The 25,069-nt window shown below is 35.0% G+C and overlaps 3 protein-coding genes across 9 annotated transcripts; 2 read left to right on the forward strand and 1 right to left on the reverse strand.

Moving 5' to 3' along the window:
- Nucleotides 1–993: 993 nt before the first annotated feature.
- LOC103838273 (lysine-specific demethylase 5B) lies at nt 994–9,115 on the reverse strand. Of its 2 annotated transcripts, none has more exons than XM_009114695.3 (26): nt 8,939–9,115; nt 7,532–8,848; nt 7,281–7,338; nt 6,982–7,104; nt 6,791–6,848; nt 6,516–6,652; nt 6,210–6,371; nt 6,005–6,091; nt 5,681–5,863; nt 5,295–5,444; nt 5,023–5,205; nt 4,863–4,928; nt 4,633–4,728; nt 4,189–4,275; nt 3,993–4,109; nt 3,689–3,899; nt 3,505–3,569; nt 3,219–3,277; nt 3,000–3,131; nt 2,767–2,926; nt 2,347–2,682; nt 2,192–2,248; nt 1,972–2,070; nt 1,801–1,896; nt 1,521–1,711; nt 994–1,358 (listed from the first exon to the last, which is right to left on the reverse strand). In XM_009114695.3, exons 2-26 carry the CDS (start codon nt 8,833–8,835, stop codon nt 1,184–1,186), a joined length of 4,392 nt encoding a protein of 1,463 aa, XP_009112943.1. In that variant the 5' UTR covers nt 8,836–8,848; nt 8,939–9,115; the 3' UTR covers nt 994–1,183. The 2 variants fall into 2 exon arrangements, with proteins under 2 accessions (XP_009112943.1, XP_009112942.1); XM_009114694.3 differs by having other exon boundaries at nt 5,295–5,447.
- A 349-nt stretch (nt 9,116–9,464) lies between these two features.
- LOC103838272 lies at nt 9,465–11,629 on the forward strand. Of its 6 annotated transcripts, none has more exons than XR_004451152.1 (5): nt 9,468–9,703; nt 9,791–10,338; nt 10,439–10,484; nt 10,714–10,886; nt 11,086–11,629. XR_004451152.1 is itself a non-coding variant. In XM_033279501.1 (4 exons), the coding sequence occupies exons 2-4, from the start codon at nt 9,898–9,900 to the stop codon at nt 10,466–10,468; spliced, it is 336 nt and encodes a 111-aa protein (XP_033135392.1). In that variant the 5' UTR covers nt 9,469–9,703; nt 9,791–9,897; the 3' UTR covers nt 10,469–10,976. The 6 variants fall into 6 exon arrangements, 1 of the variants encoding a protein (XP_033135392.1); XR_001955928.2 differs by lacking the exon at nt 11,086–11,629 and having other exon boundaries at nt 9,791–10,013; nt 10,114–10,338; nt 10,714–10,976; XR_004451153.1 differs by lacking the exon at nt 11,086–11,629 and having other exon boundaries at nt 9,465–9,703; nt 10,439–10,646; nt 10,714–10,976.
- Nucleotides 11,630–12,030: 401 nt separating this feature from the next.
- Nucleotides 12,031–22,985, forward strand: LOC108869778 (replication protein A 70 kDa DNA-binding subunit A-like). The gene is made up of 15 exons (XM_033279451.1): nt 12,031–15,210; nt 15,282–15,343; nt 15,435–15,621; nt 15,779–15,836; nt 16,049–16,294; nt 16,428–19,893; nt 20,187–20,348; nt 20,436–20,709; nt 21,098–21,212; nt 21,286–21,410; nt 21,477–21,558; nt 21,632–21,743; nt 22,050–22,207; nt 22,273–22,393; nt 22,463–22,985. Exons 6-15 carry the CDS (start codon nt 19,681–19,683, stop codon nt 22,739–22,741), a joined length of 1,641 nt encoding a protein of 546 aa, XP_033135342.1. The 5' UTR covers nt 12,031–15,210; nt 15,282–15,343; nt 15,435–15,621; nt 15,779–15,836; nt 16,049–16,294; nt 16,428–19,680; the 3' UTR covers nt 22,742–22,985.
- The last annotated feature ends 2,084 nt before the right edge of the window (nt 22,986–25,069 follow it).

Below are 25,069 nucleotides of genomic sequence, written 5' to 3' on the forward strand. Positions count from 1 at the left end.
ATTACATAGACGATTCGACAACAGACAATACTATCTGCCTTCATACCTGAGCTGTCCTATGAAGATCTACGCCTGACCAGATTTACTTGCACCATGTTGAAGATTCATTGTAAGTCTTTCCTCTGTAGTCTGGCATAATTGTTTAATAAACCGTTTTTTCCGGGACTTGAAACCTGGATTTCCTGTAATCTGCAATAAATTGCATAGTCTGGGATTTGAACTCCAGACCTGAGTGTAGAAGCCTTTAAACCTTAACCAATAGGCTACGGTGCTCCCAAAACTTTTTTGTTAGTTCAAAAGAACAAAAATATAGTCTACAGAAGAAGGTCCTCCAAAAAAAATTATAGAAGAGTGTCAATCACAATAAATGTAGATTTACTAAAATGGAAGAAGAGTGTTGAAGGAGGCTTTCATTTTGAGGACGGTGTCTGCCAAAGGTACAACAAGGCTCTATTTCTATGAAATTGCCGTAGTTAATAATGCTTCACAACATGCATACACATTAGACATGAATGTATATATACATAGAGAGAGATGATGGATTATAATCGTGGGTTTGTGAAACATGATGTCATCAAAAGTGAATCTCTTTCTTGCAAGGAAAGTGATCTCAACTGTTGCTTTTATATTTTCCTTCTGATGTATTTTGTGGGGATAAGAGAGATGATTCTCTTCACAAGTTGTTGTGGTCCAGTAGTTTCAAAATTCTAAGAGATATATCTGCTGGTATAGGTGTTGCTTGAGTTTTTTAAAAGTTTGAAATGTGCAACAAATATCAACCAAATCCATGATATATTGAAATTTGTATATATTTTCTTTCAAGATTTCTTTTTTCTTTTTGCATTTATAAATAAAACTGTTAAAACTTAAATCCAGTATTCCAACGATATTCACAACAATTAATGGTCAACTAACTGGTGACAAAAATCTTGAGTCACAACAGCAAAAGAGTTTACAGGATATAAAAGTTCAGACTGACAACAACTAACAAGATTTTTACCAAAGCAAAAATAACAGTTTATTCAAAACCTTAAATTTGTTGTATAATTGGTTCGACTGGTGCGTACATTAGATTTGATCATTATGTTCTCCATTCCAATGGAAACATTACAAAAAAAAGAATGACCTGAGAAAACCTATCTAAAATTGAATGAATAAATTAAATTTATATATATTTCAGAGTTTATTTTGGTTCTTGAGAGAAAAACCAGGGAAGGATATGAACCTGAGGACTCCGTTTAGCTACCCTTTGGATGCGTTTTCGGCTTTTCCACTGCAAATCACCAACCGCTGCATCAGTCGCTACTGCCCTCCTTGCCCGTCTATGGTTCAGTGACGGTGTCTTTGGCTCCATTGATCTGTTAAAACATCAATCAAAACAAATGGATTCAGAGAAATGGGAAGACCTTGGCTTCTGATGGTGATTTATAGAGGCTTCAAGAGAGTGGGTTCTTAATACATACATCACAGGTGAACTTAAAAAGTTTGTGGCAATGTGTTTGGATAGCAAAGAAACAAACCTAGGGAGATCAATCTTTGGAGAGGATTCTGCCACTGGACAGCAAGCGGAGCAGACATAAGCCTCAGGCCGCCAATGAAGTTTAACACAATAGGTGTGATACCATTCGCCGCATTGACTACAAGAAACCATGGATCTCGAGTTGTATGGCTTTAGGCAAACACAGTGTAACATACTTCGAGCTCGTAATGACTGCATCAAATCAACCATAATAATACAAACAGTTTTAGATAGACAGTAAAGGTTGTGTTGTGCTTATTAACATTCATTTTCTTGCTAACCTGAAGTTCTTCCTCTGCAATGACAGGCAAATTTTCACCCTCCGAGATAAGCTCGAATACTTCTTCCAAGGCAAGAGCACCCGAGTCTGTCACCACCTGCAGACAAAACCAATAGCTCTCGTTACGCATTCCAAAGTGGTAGTAAGCAATTTACTGAGAAACCGTGTGTACTTTTCTAGCTCGTTTTGCCCACTCTTGTCCAGTGTCATTTAGCTCCACAAGTCTCTTGCCTATGTGATACTCTTCAGGTAATATTTTCAGTGCTTGTCCCTGTCAAGAGAAGCAAATAACCCACACTCATCAACCAGATCATTGTGGTGTGGTGTCAAACTATTTATTGAAGTTAGGCATCTCAGTATGCGTAGGAAGTTGATATACTATCAGAACATACCGCTTCTAAGTGCTGCTGAATTTTCTGTAACGAGGGCTTTCCTAGATCTTCTGGTAGCTGCCATTTTTAAGACAAACTTAAGCGATCAGAAAGAGGTACGTAGCCACAACTACACAAGTGTCAAAACCAATTAAAAGTCAATGCCCTATTTGTACCTCAGGGGAAGGTGAACTAGAGCCTAACAAAATGGTCTTATAACACCATCCTAGTTTTAAACTTGCCGTTTGAAGTTTGGGAAGTTCTTCCAAGTTAAGACCAAGGGACAGACCAGATGTTCTAGCGGAGTCCACTCTGGTCATTAAATCCACAATCTTCGGAAGAATCGTGCTATGCTTGCCATCATCTGTTTTCGCAGTGGCCAGCAAATCTTCAGTTTCTTGCACGAGCGGATGATTATCACACTGCCACCTCTCGCAATTAAGCAGCAATGTTTCAAGAACCCTTGGCTCTTGAAGTTGAACACTAAGCGATTTAGACTGAGCGACCAGGTCCTGCAAATATTAAAGCATTGAATACTCTATGGTCACATGTTACAGAAAAACAAAAACTAGAATAGGCACAGGAGGCGGACAAACCTTTAATGAAGGAAGTTCAAGCAGAGAACACGGAGATGACGACATAGAGGAAGCGGCAGATAGAAAAGGCTCAGAGTTCTGAAGCCAAGTTTCAGCCAACGAAATTGTGTTCTCTATGCCCTTCAGAGAGGGCAAAACAGCATCGATGTTGACAGACATCCTACGAACAACATATTATTGATGAACAAAGGACTTAAGAAATACTAAGCATGCGCTGGGTTAAGCAAACATACCTTACGAGCTCTTTAAGGTCGTACATCTGAGTTTCACTAGCAAGGATACTGCTTGCTCTTTCCTCCCAGCACCTCGCCGTTGACAAAGTTCCGGAGATCTCAACAAACAGCTTCTCCTCCTCGATTTGTAGTCTGGAAATAGAAAGTCTTGACATGAAACTAAAAAAAGAGTGGAATGCATATAACAGATTCTACAATTTATATTAGTTGACAACGTACGCAACAGCTTCCGAGAGCAGCTGCTCAATAAAATCCAGAGACGTTCTTGCAGCATAAACCTACATCAATATAAAAAGCTCCATCAAAGATAACCACAGAAAGAGAACTCGGAACATGAAACCTAAAGCTATTTCATAATATAAAACAAATTTACATGCATTTTACGTCCAATATCAAATGAAACAATGCAAAGAAGTATTACAACTTGTATTCAGAATATCTTGATAATTGCTCGAGACGAATAAGTGATACAAATTTTTTTTTTAAAAACAGAGAAAACATTTACCGTTAGCGCTTTTTCCCGACAAGATGCCTTCTTCAGTTCAACCTCAACAAGAGGGAGCCCTTCAACTATTTCAGAAACTTAGATTAGGGTTAAGCTATGATTATGCATTGCAACGAAAAAACAGTTGGGAACCAGATAAGAGACAGTAAAAGAGTGTCTAGGACCCTAGGTATAAAAGTAAGACCTTGAATGCCTAAGGATGCTCCATCGTGGAGAAGGGAACTCAGGTCACTAATCAGCTTTTGTTGGTCCTTGCCTTCACGAACATCAACCATTGTATCATTAAAGCGTGAAATCCAAGACAAAGCCTCAACATGGTACTGCCTCAGGATATTCAGCTCAGGAATGTTAATGCTACTAAACCCATCAAATTCATGAAGCAACTCTTCCACATTCTGCGCAGATAAGAAACGAATGACTTCAGAAAGGTTCGACAAGAGTACTTGTTTTAATGACACTTCAAGATACAGAACAAAAGTACAGCCAACCTTGAGAGATATAGAACCACTCAAAACTTTGCTACATTTATCACGGGCTAATTCTGATTTCTTTAGCAAATCCAGGATCCCTTCTGTTTCTGTAAGTGTCACCTGAAGCTCCAATATCTATTAAGGGAAAAGAACGATTAGAACAGATGAACAAGTGACAGAGTTATCATTTTCAGAATAATGATGATATAGTCACCTCTGACTTTAGCTTGAAAAGTTCATCCAGTTCAATTCCAGGAGGTTTTGAAGTGGCGAGATAGCATCTCGCCCTTTTAGCTAATATCTGCACCCATGAGGAAAATAAATGATCAAATTCAAGAAAGGGCAAGAAGTGAAAGAAAACCTGGAAAACTAAAACCACAAGACTAGGATTATGATCGTAAACTTTGGAAAAAAAAAAAGGAGGCAAATACATCTAGATTCAATATGGCGTCAATCTCTCAAAGACCTTCGTGAATATGCAGGTATTAACAAAAATACGGCCTAGATACCCTTTATCTCATTTTTATTCGATATGGAATCATATTTAATCCAATATGCAATATTTATATAGTCCTTTTAACTCAAACACCCCATAACAGAAACTGTGAGCTAGATGAAAAATATGACTATGGATATGACTGTTTGAACCATGGTTTACCTTTGCGGAAGAGATTTTCTTTGACAAGATCTTGTGCTTTTGTAGGGAGATTGGTGAACTGGAGACTTCGGAATGCAACAGCTGCAGCTGGGTGATCTAGAAGAAAAAACAGGTGACACTAATCAGAAAGCAGAACTTGAATGATTTTACTGGATTTCATCAGTTGAACTTTCATGTAACAAAAAGGCATTTTCTTAAAAACTATGCCGGGAAGCTTTGTAGTAGCATACCGTTGGGCTACTTGACAGTGAACAATCGATTTTCTCAGACAACTTCCTAGCCTCTTCAGCATAGTCCTACACAGAATGGAAATGCGCTATTAATAACATAATGGCAAACATCGTTAATAATTTAAAGGAAAACTGGGACCTTTCAGGTACATAGACTAACCTTTAATTTAAGATAACCAGACTGAAAGCATGGAACGGGGTCAACTCTCAGCAACTCATCGATGAACTCCAAGTGAACTTTATCTGGATCATTGTTGGCTTTGCCTTCGACTTTTGAAAGACAGTCGCCAACAGCTTCAGCCCATATCTTTGCTTTGATCAAACTTTTTGCAACATCCCGTACCTGTGTGACATATATAGAAAAGTTTATTTTCCAGAATCTACCACAAAGAGATATATATAAAAGCTTTCTAACAGATATTCAAAACTCACGCGGTCCATTTCTGATCCACCCCAAAGAAACTGTTCTGCTTCCTTCAAAAGAGTGGCATATTCAACACTGGAAAAGACATCGAGGAGAACCTTTGATGCTCGACCAAGCCAATCTTCAGCTGGTCGTGCCTGACAGACTTGCATTCCCTCCTGCTAGTAAAAGAAAAGACAGCAATAATTAATAAACTGTAATAAGATTCAAGGCCAAAGCAACCAGATATTCAAAAGTCTAGATTGAGACTTGAGACCTGTATAGACATCAATATAAAGGAAGGCGCTCACTTTCTTTAATACTAGAATTTATCAAATTCTTTAATCGAAAAGGTAAGGATGAAGAATGGCTATGCTGCCGCTCATATAAATTCCAACAAAGAGTAATAAGTTACCTTTTTGTTAGAAGCAGCTGATCGTTTGGTGCCTGAACTCGGCCGCTGTGAGTTTTTGGTTTCTTGAGTTTTGCAGTCACCGGACTTTTCAACTTCTTGTATCATTCCATGCAACTCGGCAAGGGTATAACGATATACTAGACGCAGTTTTGTAGGTTCACATTCGCAGAGGTGCTTCCAGTGCTGAATTCAAAATTATAAAACATACGGTAAATCAAGAAAATCTGCCTACTGTAATGCACCTTTAGAAACCTCAACAGTTCTATCTATAATAAAGGCTAGCCAAGTTGATCGCTCTATAAGTAGTTTGATATAAATATTTACCTCCAAGCATGCAAAAACGGATGGCCTGCAGTTGCAGACGATAGCAGATAGATGGAGAAACTGCTGGCAGATGATGCATGTTGTATCCTACAAATATCGTTATAAAATGTCCACACATCAGAGTATTGTCTTATGAAAGCTAGCATGAACGAGTGGGCAAGCTTAACATCAAAACCAACAGTATCTGATTGCATAAAGAAAAAACCTCTTCGATGCCCACAGAATCAGGGCATTCAGGCAGAAACATAGGAGAAGATCTCAAAATACCACTTTTCCAGAGCTGCTCTCTCCAAGTTTTTTCCTTGCTATATATTCTGAGCAATTCTTTCTTCAAATGTATTGACCCTTTGCCATCGCAGCAGTTTGCCTATAAGTAAATACAATTAAAACAATCACGGAGGCTGCACATACATCCATATTTAGTAATTCTAGAACGAAATTATCTTTCGTAAAAGCAAAAGATATAGACCATTAATCAACCAAAAACAACAAACTTATATTGTCTCTTTACCTTAGCGACCACACAGAGAAGCTCTTCATGAGATATGACTGCAGGTTTACGGTACAGTCGATACAGCTCCGCCCCAGAACCACCATAAGGTAGCCAATCGGCAGTGGCAAAGTTGACGGCCTCTGCACAGTTTAAACCTGATAGGACAGCACATGGCAGTTCATCTTAAAGTGCATAATGACATTGGTAACCAAACTCCCTAATGCAATTGATGGGAACCCTTTAACAGGCAACTAGTCACGTGACTATTATAACTTAGATTAGAGTTTGCGTACCGAAATTGAATCCCGCATGGAAGGATTTTGGAAACGTGATCACAAAGTTTCCAGGCTCCTAGCAGTGAGAACAAGTACATAACTTATGTTGGAATACTTTTAGAAGCAAAGTTATTATTAATCACAAATATCTCCCAAACTTGCACTAGAAATGCTATCAAGCAAATGAACTATATACTTGTATATCAAACCTGTAATACTGTGTAAACTGGGACTTTATTTTCTTGTAAGATAGTCGGACTCAACATAGTAACCAGCTGAAAGAGCAAATCTGGCTGAGCATCAAAGAGATCAGGCAGTGTTTTCCGCATGACCTACAGAAAAATCACGCAGCACAAGCACCTTAACTTTTCTTTCTGAAAGTAAGCAAACATTGTAGTATGCAAGAAGAAATATATTCCAACGAAGGAAAATGAACTTATACTACTGGGCTGTGAATAACTAGCCAGAGATTATTATCATTTGGAGTACACCAAAAAAGAAAACAAACCTTTTCAAAAGCACTAGCAGCACTGCCTGGAACACCATACCAACATTTTGCTTCTCCCCTGAAATGTAGAATCAAAAAGAAAACAATTAAGAGACTCTTATTATGAGTGAAATGTCTTCTTTATGACAAAATAAGGTATAGAGCAAGGTGTATTTGCGACTTCCACGAACTCAAACATAACTAAATACTCTATATGCATCAGAATCACGACGAATTACAGTAGAAAAAAAGAAGAACATGACCACACATACCAGTGATGATAATTCACAGAGTAAAAACAATGGTCCTCAAAATGCCAACAAAAAGAAGAGAAGAGCATTCCAAGATACAGCCAAGGCACTGTAACACCATTGATGTTATGCCGAATGGCCTGAAGCATAGACCCTTTCAACTTAGGCATGTTATTGAGATTCCAAGGGCTACGGCAATATTCATCCCAAACACTTGCCTCAACTGATTCTGGTCTTTGGTCGCCTATTCTAGGAAAACCACTCCCATAAACAGAAGTATCCAAGTCATTACCATACATAACTTCAACCTCACCACCTGACCCTTCTACTATTTCCCAAAACTTTTTCTCAATCTGCGTCCTAGACACCGGCCCTGCACCAAACCACTTTCTTTTGGCGCGATCAGCAATACGCTTAAAGTCTTCAAGTAACAAGCATTTACCGGGCACAAAGCCAAAAGTGTCTTCATCAGTGTTCAAGCAATCAAGGCAATACCAGTTCCCAGGTGGAATATGGTTCAACGGCGGCGAGAGACAGTATATATGCCAACCTTTATTACAACTATCACACAAGAGCATCACTTCACCATGTGTGTCACTTTTGCACTGCTCACACGCTTGATCAACCTCTCCCTCGTTTTCCACCTTTGGATTCTTTACGTCAGCTTTTATTTTCCTTCTCTTCGAGCTCGAGAACTCAGTACACCGTCGATTCCTTTTGCAACTTTTTGCAGGATCTGCATTCATCAGACTGTGATATTTCTCAAAATCATGCAAATGCTCTTTATACAACTGACACAAAACATGCTTAGCACACTTGGAGATCTTTTCACCAGAGCTCATGAACTGATAAACCTCACCCCATTTTTTCCCCTTGACAACCTTATCATAACCCCCAAACCTCTTCACCGCGTTAAACAGCTTACACAGATCCAAATCATCCCCTTCAAAGACCACTCTCTTCTTCAGCTTCTTACCTAAATGCTCCTCCACAAACCTACTGTACTCCAGCTGAAACGTCTTAGAGTTGCAAGAAGCAGGACGGAACTGCAACCGGTGAATCTCCTGCGTCTTTGTCGGAAACTTGACAGACTCCAAATCCAAACCAAAAGGAGGTTTCCAAGTACTAGGAGGAACGATCTTGCAGATCCCATAAGCCTCTGCCTCTGGCTTGATCTTGTGTATATAATCTAACGGGTCTTTGAATTCATCTTCGGTCGGGTAATAAACAGGTCCAGACGGGACATTGAGAGATCCTCTGAGTTTCTGATCTAAAACCCTTTTCTCTACTGCCTTAGCTCTACCTTTTCCCATTACCAAACACATCCACTATCATAACCTACGAACAAAGTCAATTTGATCACAAACCCTAGAGCAATTATCCAAGAACAGTGAGCGTGAATCCAATTCTAGGGTTTTAGCGATTTACCTTGAGAGAGGAAACAGAGAGAGAGAGAGAGCGAGCGAGCTCGTGAAACTAGTAGAGGAGACGAAGTGCAAGGAATCTTTCTGGTTTGTGAAGATTTGGGAATTTTAATAAAAATCTTTTTTGATAAAAGCTCACTTGTTTAATTTCCAAAATTGGGTTTTCGTTGTAACGGATATTACGGAAACGGAGGAGAAGGAAGCTAGACGCTTCTCGGTTCGTGTTTATGGGAAGAGAACTTTGTGTCGGTTTTGTTGTGAATGACTGCATGACGTTTATATTTAAATAAACTGTACTACGTGTAGTTTCATTTTACCTCCTATTGATTTTTTTTTCTGGGCCCTGAAAGTTGGCGGCTTGTAAGGCCCAAACTCGATGATTAAGCTAAATTAGTTTTCCGACAATCTAACTAATACTAAAAGGGATATATGAGCATCAGTCAGCCTATCCACGTATGCAAATTAAATCAACTTATCATAAGATGACATGTCAGCACCATGACAAATGACCTTTCGTCTCTGTGCTATTCCTTCCGTCGGAAAAACCTAAAGAATAAAGACACCAGTTACAAATCCTCTTTTTCTTCCATTTCCCACTTTGTCTTCCAACTATTAAAGCTCCATTAAAATGAAAAACCATATAATCTCGCTTTCCGCTGAACTAACAAAAAAAATTGAGACGAGAGGTAGCTCTTTGGCTTCCAAGTGTTTCTGTTCTTCTTCATCATCCCTTGAAACATCATCTCCACGCCCTACCAAGCCATCTAAGGTTAAGATCCGCTATTGAATCTGTATATCTCGACCGAATCTAAGTTTTTTTTTTTCGAATCTGATTTTTGATTTTTTAATTGCTTAGGCTGTGGCGGTGCCGGCGGATCTTCCTCGGTGAGCTAGGTTCCGGTTGAGAATCAAGTATCGGAATCTGTAGAGACAGAGCTTAGATCCTATGATCCCAAGCTATGGATGCGGATTTACGCTCTGATCCCCAAGCTATCCTCTGACTCAGTGGCTTTCATCGGCCTCCGCCTCTCTCTCTCTCTCCTATTCTTCTCCAGGCCACATCGACCCTCTCCGATCAGGTTCCAGAGCTCCCTTTGTAGCTAATAGCTCTTGAGATCTTCGATTTCACTTTGCTCTTTTTTTAGGTTCAAACTTCTGTTGTTGCCTTCTTTTTTCCAGATCTGCTTCCATTGATTGAATAATCCTAATTGCAGAAAACTCTATCCAGGAGCCGATCTAATTGTAGCTACTGAATTGCTTAGCAGAAAGAGAATGTGTAGGCAGAATTGTTGTGCGAAATCGTCACAAGAGGAGGAGGTGATTTCACCACCTGATGAGAATCTCTTGATCTACTGTAAACCTGTTCGTCTCTACAACATTCTTCGCATTCGCTCTCTTTTCAACGTAAATCAATTGTGTCTCTCTCTCTCTCTCTGAATCATTCTTTTAGCTCAGCTGATACTGGTTGTCTCTCTCACTCATGGTCTTTTTGTTTTTCATGCAGCCATCGTTTCTTCCTAGATTATTGAGCTAGCAAAGGGCAAAAAAAAGTATGATTCCTCTTTTTATCCTTTTCTCGGGTCTAATTATGGAAACTCATGAATGGTTTCTTCTCTGTTGTGTGTGTTTTTTGGTTTAAGTCCGGATCTGCTGGGATTGTAGTTTTTAATTATAAGATTGTAATAACAAGAATATCAACTCCTCAATTAACGGTGATTTCCATATCTTGCGTACTTTGCAGCTAAACATAATTTGAAGTTTGAAGTTTTTGTCTTGCAGGTCGTGTTGCAGTGATAGGGTTCTTCATGGCTTACACTTTTGTTCCTGTCATGAATCTGGATTTTTTTTCGTATAGAAATCTAGAGGTCTGTTTGAAATTTGAAGGTTGAAACAAGGGTTTAAAGATGTTGTCCAAGAGATTGATTCTGAAGTTAGCTGCAAGCTGTAGCAAGGTAAACCTGGGATGCCGTTAGATAAGAGATTCATCACGAGTTTATTGAGTTTATACCTTCTGTGCTTTCAGCTTCAACCAGAAGGATAGGATAAGCAGCAATGAGAATTTTTCTTCCCTGTAGAAGAAGCTTAGCTTATTTATAAATAAGAATAAAGAAATGAAAAGATATGAATTGGTTTGCGTTTTGCCTCTAACAGAGACGATACACCAGGTTGCAGCATGTGATTTTTGAGTTAGAAGCTTCAGAATTGGTTGGATCAATTAATAGACCACGTGCCTGGCCAGCCTTTCGAGCGTATGGTTTGGAGTTAACTGAAGTGCTGAGTAATCTTACAGATTGGAAGGTGAATATGGTGACAAGAGAGGCTAACTGGGGTGCTTTCTTGATTGCTCAAAGCGTGACAGAGGAGATGAGACTTCAGTCCTATGTGGCCCAGGGTAATCCTTCTTGGTTACATGGTTTGCTTGCAGAGGAAAGTACGAGGAACAGTGTGTAACAGATGATGGTGGAGTTTGAAAGTCTATGGTGAAGCTATGTGTTTTTGGAGAGAAGATGGAGTTTTAGTTTTTAGTGTAGTTTCAATTGTTGTTGAGGTTCCTTTTGAATCTTTTTTGAATCTTTATGGTATTTTTGACACTTTCCATTTTCTCAAGAGTTAAAAAAAAATTGGTTTGCGTTTCATGGCCTGATTTGTAAGAATTAAATATAAAGTTTTGGCCTTTTGGGTGGTATTTGCTTAAGAATTTGTCATTTAGTTTGATTTTTGTCTAACCTTTCATTTGTAATGGCTTTCCATAAATTGGTTTGGTGGACAAAAGTTTTCAGTTGTTTTGGTCATTTTAACTTGCCTTATAAATAGTAACACTTAAATTATTGGTTAAACTAAAATCATGTTAACCAATTTTTATAGTAACAATCTAGCTAGAGAATTTTTCATGTCTGGCCATTAATTTCGTACTTATACCATCATCTCCATAGTGTTATATTATAGAACCCTCAACAAACTATAAGTTCTAAAATTTTCAGATTTATTAGGCAGAAAACAATAAAGTAATAGTTTAAAATTTGTATACTAACTTATTTTAATACATAACTCTAACATATATATATATATATATATATTATATATATTCAAAAAAAATTAATTAAGAATTCGACCTAAAAATGGTGTCCAACGGGGATGATCATCTCAGACAGAACAAGCTTATGAGGGGACAGAAAATGGCTTCTCATAGGAGTTTGTATTATTTTCAGTTTTGAGCTTTGCGTAGATGCAGTTTGCTCGCATAATCTTTGATTCACAATTGTTATAAAAGTTTGTGGTGTGGTGTGTGATTATTATGATTTAAACTTATGAAATAAGAGAGAAGAGTCTCATCATACCTTACTATTGGCACACATGTGTTTATCTCGATAGGTTTGCAGGTACTTCGTAGGGATTTCAAAATATGTTCGCATGTTACTCTCTTTCGGCAATATCTATATGGGTCACTTGACCAAACATTTTCTCTTTTTGTTTGAAGGAATTTGAGAAAAGTCAGTGAAGCCTAAGCTGAAGTTAATTGATGAAGCGTTGCAAAATACACATGCAAAATACTAGGAGGAGAAGCGCTGACATAAGTGTTTTGCAGAAAAAGAGAGTGGAGAGAACTAGAGAGAGTTCACCTCATGACGTCTCTTACAAATGCTGCGAGGTCCACAAAAGGACTTCAGAATAGAAAAAATTGTCAAGAGTTAGTAACTTTCTTGGTAGGTTTTTACCATTGCCCTTTCAGTACATCAATTTTTTTTTAAAAAATATTACAATTTAAAACTTTTACATCATAAGAGGGGTTTAGGGAACACCAACCTTCTCTGTTAATGGGTTCGAATTTGTAGACACATCAGCTTTTAGGAGGTTTTACATTATAAAACTTATTTTTAGATAATAAATAATTTAGTATGTATATATTTTCCTAATACTGAAAACATATATTATACCTATTAAAAAGAGTTAATGCAAATTCTGAGAAAATATATTGGTAAATTGTAAGTATTATTTTATGATATTTTTGAGTATTCATTTTCTATTTTCCAAGGACCAACTATATTTGTTGTGGATGTTCATCATGTTTGTTCAGTACTTCACCACCATTAATTATCTGGTTTTAATTTGAGAGATATATAATTACTACAAAATAAAATAAACTACTCTATTTAATCAAGTAATACTTTTCTTGGTAATTTTGTTTTCTTGGATTAGACATCCATTTCTTAATTACACATGACACATCAGTGTAAATTTTAAAATTTATAATAAAATTCACATGTTTTTTACATTTGAACTATATTTATTAGCAATACATCAATGCTTCTTAAATTGTCTTTGTAGCTACCAATACTATTTGTGTTTTCTATTTTTTATTAGTTTAGCCTAGATTTTGGTGGTAAAAAAAGAAAAACAATTACGGAATTCTTTTTTTCAAATTTTTATTGATGTGAGTTTGAAGAAACTTAAAAAAAAAATTAACATATTTTTAATCAAATATAATAATTCATAAATTATAACCTAACATGTTATTTATAAATATTAAACAGAAACAATTAATATCTTATTTTAAGCTACTTGCTTATTTTTATAAAGAAAATATAATAAATTGGATTTTCTTCTAATTGTTTAAATTATAAAATTTAAGAAGAATTATATTAAAAATCTATTAAATTTTTAAAAAATAAATATTTTGAACACAGTGAAATAAATATATTTATTTTCATTTAGTAATAAATATATAATTTCTAAAATAAAAAAATCAAATATATAGTAAAAATAGTGAAAATTATAATTAAAAATAAACCAAAAATTTCATGTAAATTTTAAATATATTTTTTCATTTGCTTACCCGCCCGTAGGGCGGATCCGACCCTAGTCACAATACTAAAAGGAACATATTCTGTATCCTGAGAATGCCACGTCACCAAAAATAATTAGTCAACCATGAAGCTTTAAATCGCCAGGTCATATTCGCATATGTCTAAGTGAAGCTCGAAACTGGCCCAATTCAAGCCCAGTCTGGCCTAATCCCTAATTTCTTCTGAAGCGTAGAGAGTTCATCTTTCGACTCTTCCACTTCGTATTCACCTGATTGCTCTGTAACTCTGTTACTGCTTGCTCCTTTCTTCTTTATGATTCGTTCTGCCTCCCTCTATTTCTTCTTATATATAAATTGATACCATATCTTTGTGGAGGATTACTTCAAAACAACACCCGGCTCTTCCACTTCGTCCTCACCTGAATACTTTGAAATCTCTTCCATGGAGATGATGGTATTGTATCGTTATTTGTATATTCAAGTTTTAAATATGACAAATGTTTGCAGGTTGTTCCCCGAATCTCCTTATAGATTTTGACCAATGTTCGACTTTGTTTTTGATTCCTCTGTTGTAGTGATTGATTTAAGAGTTTTGGGTTGGCAATGAAGAGCTTTCTCATATGTACGCGAAGAGACTTCGTGACATTGATTACCTCAGTTGCAAGTTTGGCCGTACCAACAATCTTAGTGATGTTAAGAATTTCTTTCAATTTTTGTGAAGCTTATAGGTTTCATATTCTTGCTCGCTTCATTATTTAATCAAAAGATGGACCAATGTGTGTTTCTTCTCTTCATATGTTTGATATTTAGGTTTGCTTACGGCTCTTCCTAAGGATTACTTTAGAGTTGTGAACTTGAGAGGTGTGATTTTCAACAATTGTAGTATTTAAAATCAACGGCGACAGAACCCTCCATCATTACCTCCTGGGTTGGGAAGGGCGAAGATCATCTCCAAGCTCATCCTTTTATGGAAACCTCTCCGGATTGATATAGAGATGTTATTCATCGACAATATTTAAGGATTCTATTTACTATTCCTATATTCTCTCCATTTAAGAATCAAAAACCCTGACTAATTGCATTCACATAGGGCACTCTGATTACAAGGCTTCATCTCCCCTTATCGTTTAGCAAAATACGAAGTTGTACTGTTATTGACAGCCAAATATGAAAAGTTGTATTTTGGGAGTGATAAGTGAGAGTTTCCTGTGAGATAGTGTTTATACCATCTGTTAAAACCCAAACAAATAAATCTAAGCAATGAAAAGCTATGGTCATCTGTGTATACTCTTTTTATCTTAACTATTCCCAGCAGTGTTATATTTTTCTTAAACTTTCTCTTGAATTCTAACTTGGTATCTTGTAATGCACAGTGACTATAAGTTTGTCAATAGAACTACTGAAGTCGAACCAACTCCAGAAGATATAGAAATGGACTAAGGAGAAGAAGAAACTGCAGAGAGTAACTTCAGGTACATTGTGTCTTCTTCTTTCTATTTGGAAAGATAGACAATTTAATATGTTTCCATGTGTTCTACCGCAGACAAAGGAGTTCCAATATTCTAGCTAACGGCCTTGAAGAACAATGATATTACTTCTTTGAAGGTAGACTATATGCAGTTGTGGTATTCATTTTATATGTAACTCCCAATCATTACTATGGAAAATAACTCTAGCTTGATGTCCTTCACGTCAGGTCAAAGATATTAAATGGTCCTAGACTGAAGAAGCCTAAAGGATTCAAGCTTGAGATTTTTGTAGCTCTAATGCCTATTTTAATATTCATCTAATGTTGACCACGAGCTTGCACCACTGCGACAAAAGGAAATCATAAGCTGCATCTGGTATAGGGTCGTATTGGTTTCCTTCATCATTTGTTTTTGGTAAAGTGAATTATAGCTTGAGCAGTAGCAAATATTGTTTCTTTATTTTCTTTATATTTGGTATAAAATTATGAGACTAAAAACTGAAACATATCCTGCTAGCATGTTTGATAGATTCAGTAGTTTTGACTCTTCAGGATGTTTTTTTCTTAAACAGGGAACTGCAGCAGAAAATCGTTCCGAACCGAAGCTGATCTCGCAAAAAGATTCTTCAGGTTTTATTTGTTTCGTCCCTTTTTAGATTGTTAGATCGGTGATATATTTTTCCAGAATGAGGTTGACAAGGAAGTCAATGAGAATCCAAACGCTAGGTTGACATATACTCTCGATGATTGGTTAAATTTGCTAACGCCACTGTGATTTCGTTACATCCATCATCTTATCTTTCTCTTGATAGATACAATGTTTTTCTTTTGTGTGTGCTAAGGTTGCAGAGTTTTAGGGCCCATCAGTGTTTAAAAAAACAAGACACAACAAGTTTAGCGAGTTCAATGCTGGAGGACCAACCACCATTTCAAGTTGACCGACTCCACCGTCGCCATCCGCTTCACCTAGATGACTAACTTTGTTTGAAATAACTGTTAGTGTTCATCTCATGCCAATACGGATGTTCTGGTTCCGCAGTCACCAACAACTAAGGCATTAGCAAATACAAACCCAAAACTTGTAGGAGGTAATATCTGCTTAGCTATATTTTGGCTGTTAACCAAATGTGTCGTAAAGAATCTCTAACTTCTACTGCTGCCTATGTCTACTTTTGGTATATTTCTAATATGATCTCCAACTTATGTGCCCACCTTTTGCAGCTCTCTTATTTTTAAATGTTACACGGAACCGACTTCAACTTTGACAAAGATACCATAACAAGCCAGCAATTGTACGATGAGTAAGTCTTTTCTGAATCGATTGTGTCAGAATAACTTACGCATAAGAAGGATGCTTGCACGTTCAAAACATCAACCACTGCAAGCTTATGTGGCCTTGACGGCAACGCCCCCTCAAGTGGTTCTAAGTACGGAGATGTTCAGACAATCGAGAGCGTGATTGTGGCGGAGCTTAAAGCAATGGAACAACACATGTTATTGGTGCAGCATTAATATGCCAAACTCTTTCAATCTCCACTACTGTAACAAAAAAATCCAAGGAAACAATAATGGCTCATATGTATTTCTAGCTTAAAGCAACAAAATAAAATTGTGGTCTTAATTATTTTGAAATTCCACATTATTATAGTTCTACTAAAATTATACTATTATTATTGTTATAATTTTGTTTAAAAGAACTTAAACATAAAATTTTAAAATATGGTAAAAATAATTTATGTCATGCTTTTTTTTGGTTAACCAAATGAATAAGATTATAAAAAGTCACTATCAATATTCTGTAATAAACAATTAGAATCTTATTAAAAAGATAAAAATTAATAGTAGTATTAAATAAAGATAAACGGTTGATTTTAAGATATTTTTTTTAAAAAAGAGACAAAAAGATTTCATAATACAATTACGCTAGAACCACATTGGAACTGTAGATAGTTAGATGTGGCCTAAGCCCAATACTTTAACTGCTTTAAGGAAGGATCCAATATGTATGGAATCATAACATTAACCTCTTGGCGGACCATCTATTTGCATCACTTACAAACTATTACGGCTTAATTATCAAATACCTTTCTACATATAAAACCCATCCAACAAAATTTTATATTTTATGCTCCAACCATTAGCCATTCAATTTGTGTATTTAAACAATATAAACATTGTGCGGCTGCTTTATAAATTCATTTAAAAAAGAAATATATGAACCCGGCGCGTAGCGCCGGAATACTACTAGTAAAAGCTAAAGTTGCAAATTCAAAGTTCTTTACATATGAAATCTTGTTTTTTTTTTTTGACGAAACATATGAAATCTTGTTGCAAGTTGTAACTATATAATTAATCTTAAACTATAAAAATTTTGAAAAAACAACATTTTCAAATTATCTACATTTCTTAAATGAACCTTTATATTTTATTTACATGTAAGATGGTCATAGTCTCGTAGGATAGAAGCAACAAAAATTTCAAGAAAATAAGGAAAAGTTGTGTGTTTTCAAGGTAAGAAGAAACAAATAAAAACAGTAAAAAACTGCGATATTGCTCGCAGCCTCGCAGGTAAACATGTGATGGTCGGTTAAAAGGCGTTCATACTGTTCAAACAAATATCGGAGCGTTATGTCGGTGGCAATTATTTTGATAAACCTCAAATTTATCATACTTCTGAATTCATATTTCATTTTAGGAGAAAAGGTTAAATTTTTAGCGATATTATATGCGACATAGGAGACATGTATGTGCAAATATAGTAATGTTATAAAAAAAATATTGATCTATATTACTAAAAGATTTTTTTTTTAATTACTGATATAAATTGTTGACATTTCTTAAAAATGGGCTCATCATATTATTATATATTTCATATTTAAAAACTAATATTCATATAAATTTGTAAGACTGTATCTAATATAATGTTACTATATCTTTCAAAAAATATAATTATCAAAATTTTAAAACCCACTAAGTTTTATAAACGTCTCGATAATTAAATAATTTTATTTATTATTTATATATATTAGTATCAGTTTCAGCTTTATACACAATGTAAAATTTATGATATAAATTTACACAATCTTTAAAATTAAAATAAATAGTAAAAATAATTAGATAATTTTTTTTGTAAATTATAAAAGTAAATTAAAGTACATGTAGACACAAAATAACACAAAAAATAGATTTTACAATATATTTTAATTTATAAAAAATATTATAAAATCCAAATGGTAATCTTAAATGCACTTTACGGCTGACAAAAAGCACTTTACGAATTTCACTAACTTACTCTTACTCTTGTATATACTTTTAAAAATATAATATGTCACACCATAAGTAACATATCCATTTTGGATTTAGGCATATTTATACCCCTGGATTTATACCAAAACCTTATATGATTTCAAGTAGAGAAATGCAATACTTATAGTATTTTTACTTTATATTATAATAATACAAGATAAAAGAATTATTCCCGAGATTAAAATTACCACTTTAGAGATACTTTAATAAATTTTAACATTTTAAATTAAATTAAAATTATTCTACTTTATTTTGGAAATATATGTATATGCTGACATATATCATTTAAAATGGCCACATTTTAATTTTCAATTTTAAATAAAAATCACAAATTCGTACTTTATATAAAAAATTATAATATATAAACAAAATATTTAACAAATATTACACCTACTCATAATATTTTAACATATGAAATAGTTATTTTCTAGATCAATATGACATAAATCTCTTAATATATGTGCTTTTAAAACTATAATTTTTAAAATAAATTCTAGTTAGTTTAACTAATATTCAAATATTTAAAATATAGTCAATTTTCTTAAATTGATATATAATTGATAAGTAAACATTTTTACGAGTACAATTTTCACTGGCTATTCTATCTAATATACAAATATTTACAAAACTAGTTGAACATATATAATTGTCATTTATATTATAAACTAACAAACAGTTAATAGTTTTGCTAACTAAAATATAATCTCACACTTTGAAAGTATGGATAAAATTTGGTATACTATTACAAACAGCTATAAATCATATAACGTGGAATTGGAATCAAAACAATACTAAAAGCTCGATACGCAGCCTCGCGAGCGTGTCCACGTAAGAAAAAAAATCAGCCAATGAGATTAAATTATTTGGCCATGTAATCAGAATTATTTGGGCTCTGAATTTGTCACATAATATTTGCAATAAAAAATAACCCATTGAGGCCCAATATCAAACCCTAGATCATTACACGAGTCCTTCTTACTTTTCATCTTCCTTCTTCCTCTAGATTTTCATCGATTGAACGACGTTTGGCTCACCATCTCCACTGCAACCAAACTGTAGAGTAATCAATTGTCCGTTTTGGTTTGATTGATGGCTTCCTCTCCATTTATTTATAAATCTCTTCTTTCATGTTTTTTTTCAATCAAAACTCTCTCAATTTGTTCTCGCGATGAAGTCGAACGGGAAAGCCATAGTCTCCGACGATCCTATTGTGAAGAAACCAAACGGCAAGGATGTTGTCTCCTCCACCGTTCTGGATCAACCAACCGGTAAAAAGGCCGTCTCCTCCGCCAAGGTCCATAAGGTTATGCCCGCTGTCTCCTCCGCTGTACCGATCCAACCAAGCGGATCAACCGCCGTCTCCTCCGTCAAGGTTGATAAGGTGATGTTTTTCTTCTACTGTTCTTCGTCTAATTCGTTCTTGATATCAAAACCTCTCTCTCTCTCTCTCTCTCTCTCTCTCTCTCTCTCTCTCTCTCTCTCTCTCTCTCTCTCTATCACTGCGAGTTTTCTCTGGTCAGTGGTGATGTCCGTGCGGAAGGGAGAGCATACGATTTCTTTTTTTGGCTTTCTTTTCACATTCGCCTTTTAGCAGACGTCTTCCCTTTAAACCTATGCGAATTGTCTCACATTACAGCGTCTAATCAAAACCTCTCTGTGCTCCCTTTGTTTCAGGTTCGCTCCTCCGCCAAGGTTGATAAGGTGTTGTTTTTTAGAGACGTCTCATTTGGCATACAAGAAGGGGAGTTAAGGTTTCGGCTCATCCATTTCTGGGAGGCTCGAAATGTGCTTACAAAAACACTTATTGGTCTAGAGATGCTCCTCATTGATGAACAGGTTCGATCTGAAATTTTTTAAAAAGTTTATATATTCTTACGGTCTTGATATTTACTCAATTGATCGTTGTTTTTACATGTTTGACAGAGAACTGTTATCCAAGGTTTCATCCCATCAGCAAGGATTGATACCTACTTGCCACACATGAAAGCAGGATCTGTCTACAGACTGAATAAGTGTTTCGGATCAAACAGCAAAGTCATGTACCGGGTTGCTGAGCCTAGGGTAGTCATCAGTTTCACTTCGAACTCTGTTCTCTCTGATCTTGAGGACAGTCGGGTTAATTTCCCTGATGATCGGTTCCGTTTCCATAGTTACGAAGAGTTTGAGGCAGCATGTGACCTCAAAGGTGATCTTTACGGTAAGACTCATCGACTTCACATTGATTTTGATAACTGTTTGATTTGATCTTAAATATTTAAGTTGTATTTAGCATATCCTCAGATTTAAATAGATAAAGTACTATTTGGTAACATCTGTGGCTCTGTATATATAAGTAAATTTGTATATTTTAGTTGTAGAGTATCATGTTTTATTTTTATTTAGTAGATAGAGAATTATTTGGTAGCATCCGAGATTTTGGGTTATAAGTATTGATTGTCAGTTTTAGATGTGGAGTACCAAGTTCTTTTTTTTTATTCTGTTGCAGTATATGATGAGATTTTGGTTATACTGATGAGATTTTGGTTATAAATATGTTTGTCTAAGTAAAGCTAATCAGCATTAGTTTCTATTATTTGTTATTGCAGATTATGTTGGGCACTTGAAACTGGTGAATGGGCAGACACTGAATGACAGTGTGGTGCTTGACGAAGAGGAAATAGCTTCGACCCGGCGGGTTTTGCTCCATGTTCAAACTCATGAGTAAGTCATTCACAGTGTCTTAGATCTATTAGTATACTATTTCTCTAATCACTTGGGTTTATTTTAATTGTAGTGGACCAGTGATGAAGCTCTACCTATGGGACCAGGCTGCAGCAGACTTTTGTGCCAAATTCAAGTCACATGGAAGCACTCCAAGGGTTATTTTAGTAACCACTGTCAACCCAAAACGTTTTGGAGGTTAGCATACTGAATGTCTTTTAATGGTTTATAGTTATTTTATGACTAACAAAGGTTATGCAACAGGTGCTCTTGCTCTTGCTTCAATGTCATCCTCTCGGGTGTTTTTGGACTTTGATGTTCAACCAACCCGTGATTATGTCACTTGGTAGGTATTCCTCTGGTTGAAATTGAATGTGTAATTTCAGTCTAACTACATTTTGGTTTCACATTTTCTTCAGGTTGGACTCAAATTTAGATGTGGCTAATAGGGTTGATGCAAATGTGGTCACAAAGACTGAAACAATGACGATAGGGGAGCTATTCTCCTATATCAAGCAGGAAGCAGCAAAGGTAATATATTTCCCACGTTTTACAAATGCATTATGAGAAGGTTATTTGGTTGGTGTGGGATGTATGTTTGAGACTTCTTTTCCCAGTTCTATTTTTTGTTGACATGTCCGTATATGATTTCATTTGTCTAGAAGACTCATCCATTCTGCGTAAAGTCTCATCCATTTATATTGATCTCAACATGTTCTTTGCAGTAGTCATCATCTTTATTTCGAATTTCTGTCTAAACACTCAAGTAACCAAGAAGACTCAGTTTAAAAATGTACCTGCTGATGAATTGTGATGGAAGTATTTTCATTGTGGCAGGTTACTTGGTTTGAGTGCACAGCAACTGTTGATGCTGTTTTCCACGGTTCTCCTTGGTATTATATTGGCTGCGGTGTGTGCCATACTAAGGCAATCAAAGGGCCTACATCACTCATGTGCAAGAAATGTGGAAAACATGAAGTAGATGGTGTTCCACAGTAAGTATCATAGTTTATATTTCAGTCATACTTTTGTGCATTCTTTTAATATTCTTCCATGGCAGGTACCTCACAAAGCTGTCTGTTTATGACAACAATGACCATGCGGTTTTTGTTATCCTTGGTGAAGCTGGGCGTGAGCTGACTGGGAAACAAGCATCTGAGTTGGTTGAGAGCTACTTTGAGGTGATTACTAACCTCTATGTCAATACAGCTTAGTATATTTATTCTAACAACTATTCCAATTTATGATAGGCCAATGAGAGCATGGGCGATGATCACTTAATCCCGGTGCCACAGACCTTGGTTGATACCATCGGACGGACATACAGGTTCATTGTCAAGGTATCAGATCGCAATATTAAAGGCGAGATACACACTCTGACTGTCACAAAAGTACTCCCTCTTGATGTTCCTGAACCTGTAAAAGCTTTGGTAGAAACTGTCTCTGAGGAACCTGTGGATGGGAGGGTGAAGAGAGGTTCTGAAATGGTTGAATCAGGTGAAGCCAAACGTGCTAAGTCTGGCAATTAGATCTCCAGTTATACTCTCACATGTTGGGAGAATATGTTGCGGATTAAGTACTGGTTTTCATTTTATTTAAAGACTATTTTGTGTTTTATTTTCATACTTTGGCTTTCAACATTTGAGCTATCTTGGCTCTGGACTATTTTGATTTTATTTACCTTTTGCTTATTTTTGAACTTATGTTTATCACTGATCATTACTAAATGATATTGACTTTCGTCCATGTTTTATTTATTTACATGCAAATTAACATAGACTTAATATAAACAATGCTTATAAAGGCTTATGTAAACATGTAGAGGGCCTTATAAAGTATAAATATTATTCGTTGTTTCTGTATTGTTTATTTGCACAAACCTTTACGATTATATTTTTTTAAAAAGACAGCTTATAAAGTCTTTTAAATAGAGTTCCACCAAATAACATAAAATGAATAGTTTCTTTTGTGCTTTCTGCCTCTGAAAATTTGTAGTAGGAATGTGATGAAGTGAGTGAGAAAGAAGGAGCGTTAAGTCAATATATGGAGGGAACGAAGCCAATGAATTAGAGCGAAGGGATCATTGGCTTTGGTATGATAAATAAAGGTTGTGTTTACAATTGTTGAGAAAATAAAACCATAGTTTTTGTAGTATATAGGCGTCGTGTTTGTATTAGTATTCACAAAGATTAATCCAACTTAAGAAAAACATACAATATAATTTATTAACTAAAATATGTATTGTTCGCATTTGTATGTTGTTCTAATTAAAAAAATGTGTGTATCTATATTTATGTTCATATATTTATGTGTGTACCTTACCCGACTGATTTTGGTTGTGTGTAGAGCCAAAATATTGTTAAACTTTATAATTTGCTAAGTATTCTAATAACATTAAATATATTGTTCAAAAATCAAAGAAAAGCTTTAAATAATTTTTAAATAATATATAATTAGTTATGGATACAAAAAAGTTTTCCATGTACAATTAGTTATTTTTCCTTGACTCACCATGAAAAGTTAGTTAAACTGACCAACAAAAATATATATATATATATATATATATTTTCACCCTTTTTTATCATAAACCATTAAACATCAAACATTTTCCGCGCGTAGCGCGGACATCGGATCTAGTGAGAGGCTAAAAGCATCATTATTAATGAAAAGCTTATGGTTTCACCAATATAATTTAGTATTTTAAAAAAATGAGATTGGAAGTTGCTATATGTTGAGAATTTTTATAACAACTTTTTAGAGTCTATTAGATGATACATTCTCTCTTCTTTATTATATTTTCTACTTGTAAATGATAAGATACTCTTATTGAAAATTTACCAATGCTAACAACATCATTAGTGGTATAGTTTCTCTAGATAATACCTCAATCATTTAATACTAATATAAATTTATTATGAAATTAAAATTTAAAATGAAAAAACAAAAAATTAATCACAAAATGACACATGAAACTTTAGTCTCTAAAAACTGTAAACATTTCTCAAAGACCATACGTTTCTCATGTTTTATCTTCCTCTCTCCTCCTTTTAAAATATTATAGTATTATTTTTAGTTGATAAATTATTCTTTTTATAATATTTTAGTATTAATTTTAGTTGAAAAACTCATCAACAAACCATTGCTACGCAATCTCTAATGTTCTGACTTCTAAAAGTATTATGCAGCATAATAAATTTAAATCACAATATTTATGAATAACAAAAATAATTATAATAATATATTTGTGAAAATATAGAGGGATTTTGTTATTAGCCCTTAGGTCAGTCTTATAAACCATTCGACATCGATAATGCAAAAATGTTTTTTTTTTCTGAAAGCCTATGATGCAAAAATGTTGGTCTCTAGTCTACAAGCTCCAACTTAAATATAATTGCTATTTATTGAAATAAATGTGAGCAAGTTTTTGGTTGGTTAAGGTAACCAACATCGTTCTTGTCAGCGTGATATTTCTGTTGTGTAATCCATATTTTTGTCGAAATATATGAGCTAGAATGAACTATATATATTTGTCAAAAAAGAGTAGAATGAACTATATATATAGAAAGTACTCTTATATAAATAAAATGTAAGCATATATTCATTTTTTGACAAGCTAAAAAGAAAAAAACGTACAAAAGAAAGAAATTGAAAAAAATTAATGGTTGTTAAAGGTGTGTATGATAGCAAAAATGAGTTGGTTCTTATGTTTTATTCGGACCCATTGGTGGAGTTGACTTGGTGAGGAGAGAGGCCTGTGCTTGCTTTGCTGTTTCTCTCTTACACTTATTAGCCCCAAAACACACACAAAATAAAAAATAAATAAAACTTATAATTCTTAAAACTTTCTGGCAAAGTTG

Source organism: Brassica rapa, chromosome A09, assembly GCF_000309985.2.
Source record: "Brassica rapa cultivar Chiifu-401-42 chromosome A09, CAAS_Brap_v3.01, whole genome shotgun sequence".
Classification (NCBI taxonomy): Eukaryota; Viridiplantae; Streptophyta; class Magnoliopsida; order Brassicales; family Brassicaceae; genus Brassica; species Brassica rapa.

Excerpts from the sequence above, each read along its gene's own strand:
- LOC103838273 (XM_009114694.3), bottom strand. The coding sequence starts at position 8,835 with ATGTGTTTGGTAATGGGAAAAGGTAGAGCTAAGGCAGTAGAGAAAAGG. Across the intron at positions 7,105-7,280 it reads CTGCTAGTGCTTTTGAAAAG|GTCATGCGGAAAACACTGCC; the intron begins GTTTGTTTTCTT and ends ATTTTTCTGTAG. Across the intron at positions 3,570-3,688 it reads AGCATCCTTAGGCATTCAAG|TTGAAGGGCTCCCTCTTGTT; the intron begins GTCTTACTTTTA and ends TTTCTGAAATAG.
- LOC103838272 (XM_033279501.1), top strand. The coding sequence starts at position 9,898 with ATGCGGATTTACGCTCTGATCCCCAAGCTATCCTCTGACTCAGTGGCT. Across the intron at positions 10,014-10,148 it reads CATCGACCCTCTCCGATCAG|AAAACTCTATCCAGGAGCCG; the intron begins GTTCCAGAGCTC and ends TCCTAATTGCAG. Across the intron at positions 10,339-10,438 it reads GCATTCGCTCTCTTTTCAAC|CCATCGTTTCTTCCTAGATT; the intron begins GTAAATCAATTG and ends TTTTTCATGCAG.
- LOC108869778 (XM_033279451.1), top strand. The coding sequence starts at position 19,681 with ATGAAGTCGAACGGGAAAGCCATAGTCTCCGACGATCCTATTGTGAAG. Across the intron at positions 20,349-20,435 it reads TGCTCCTCATTGATGAACAG|AGAACTGTTATCCAAGGTTT; the intron begins GTTCGATCTGAA and ends CATGTTTGACAG. Across the intron at positions 21,213-21,285 it reads CTCCATGTTCAAACTCATGA|TGGACCAGTGATGAAGCTCT; the intron begins GTAAGTCATTCA and ends TTTTAATTGTAG.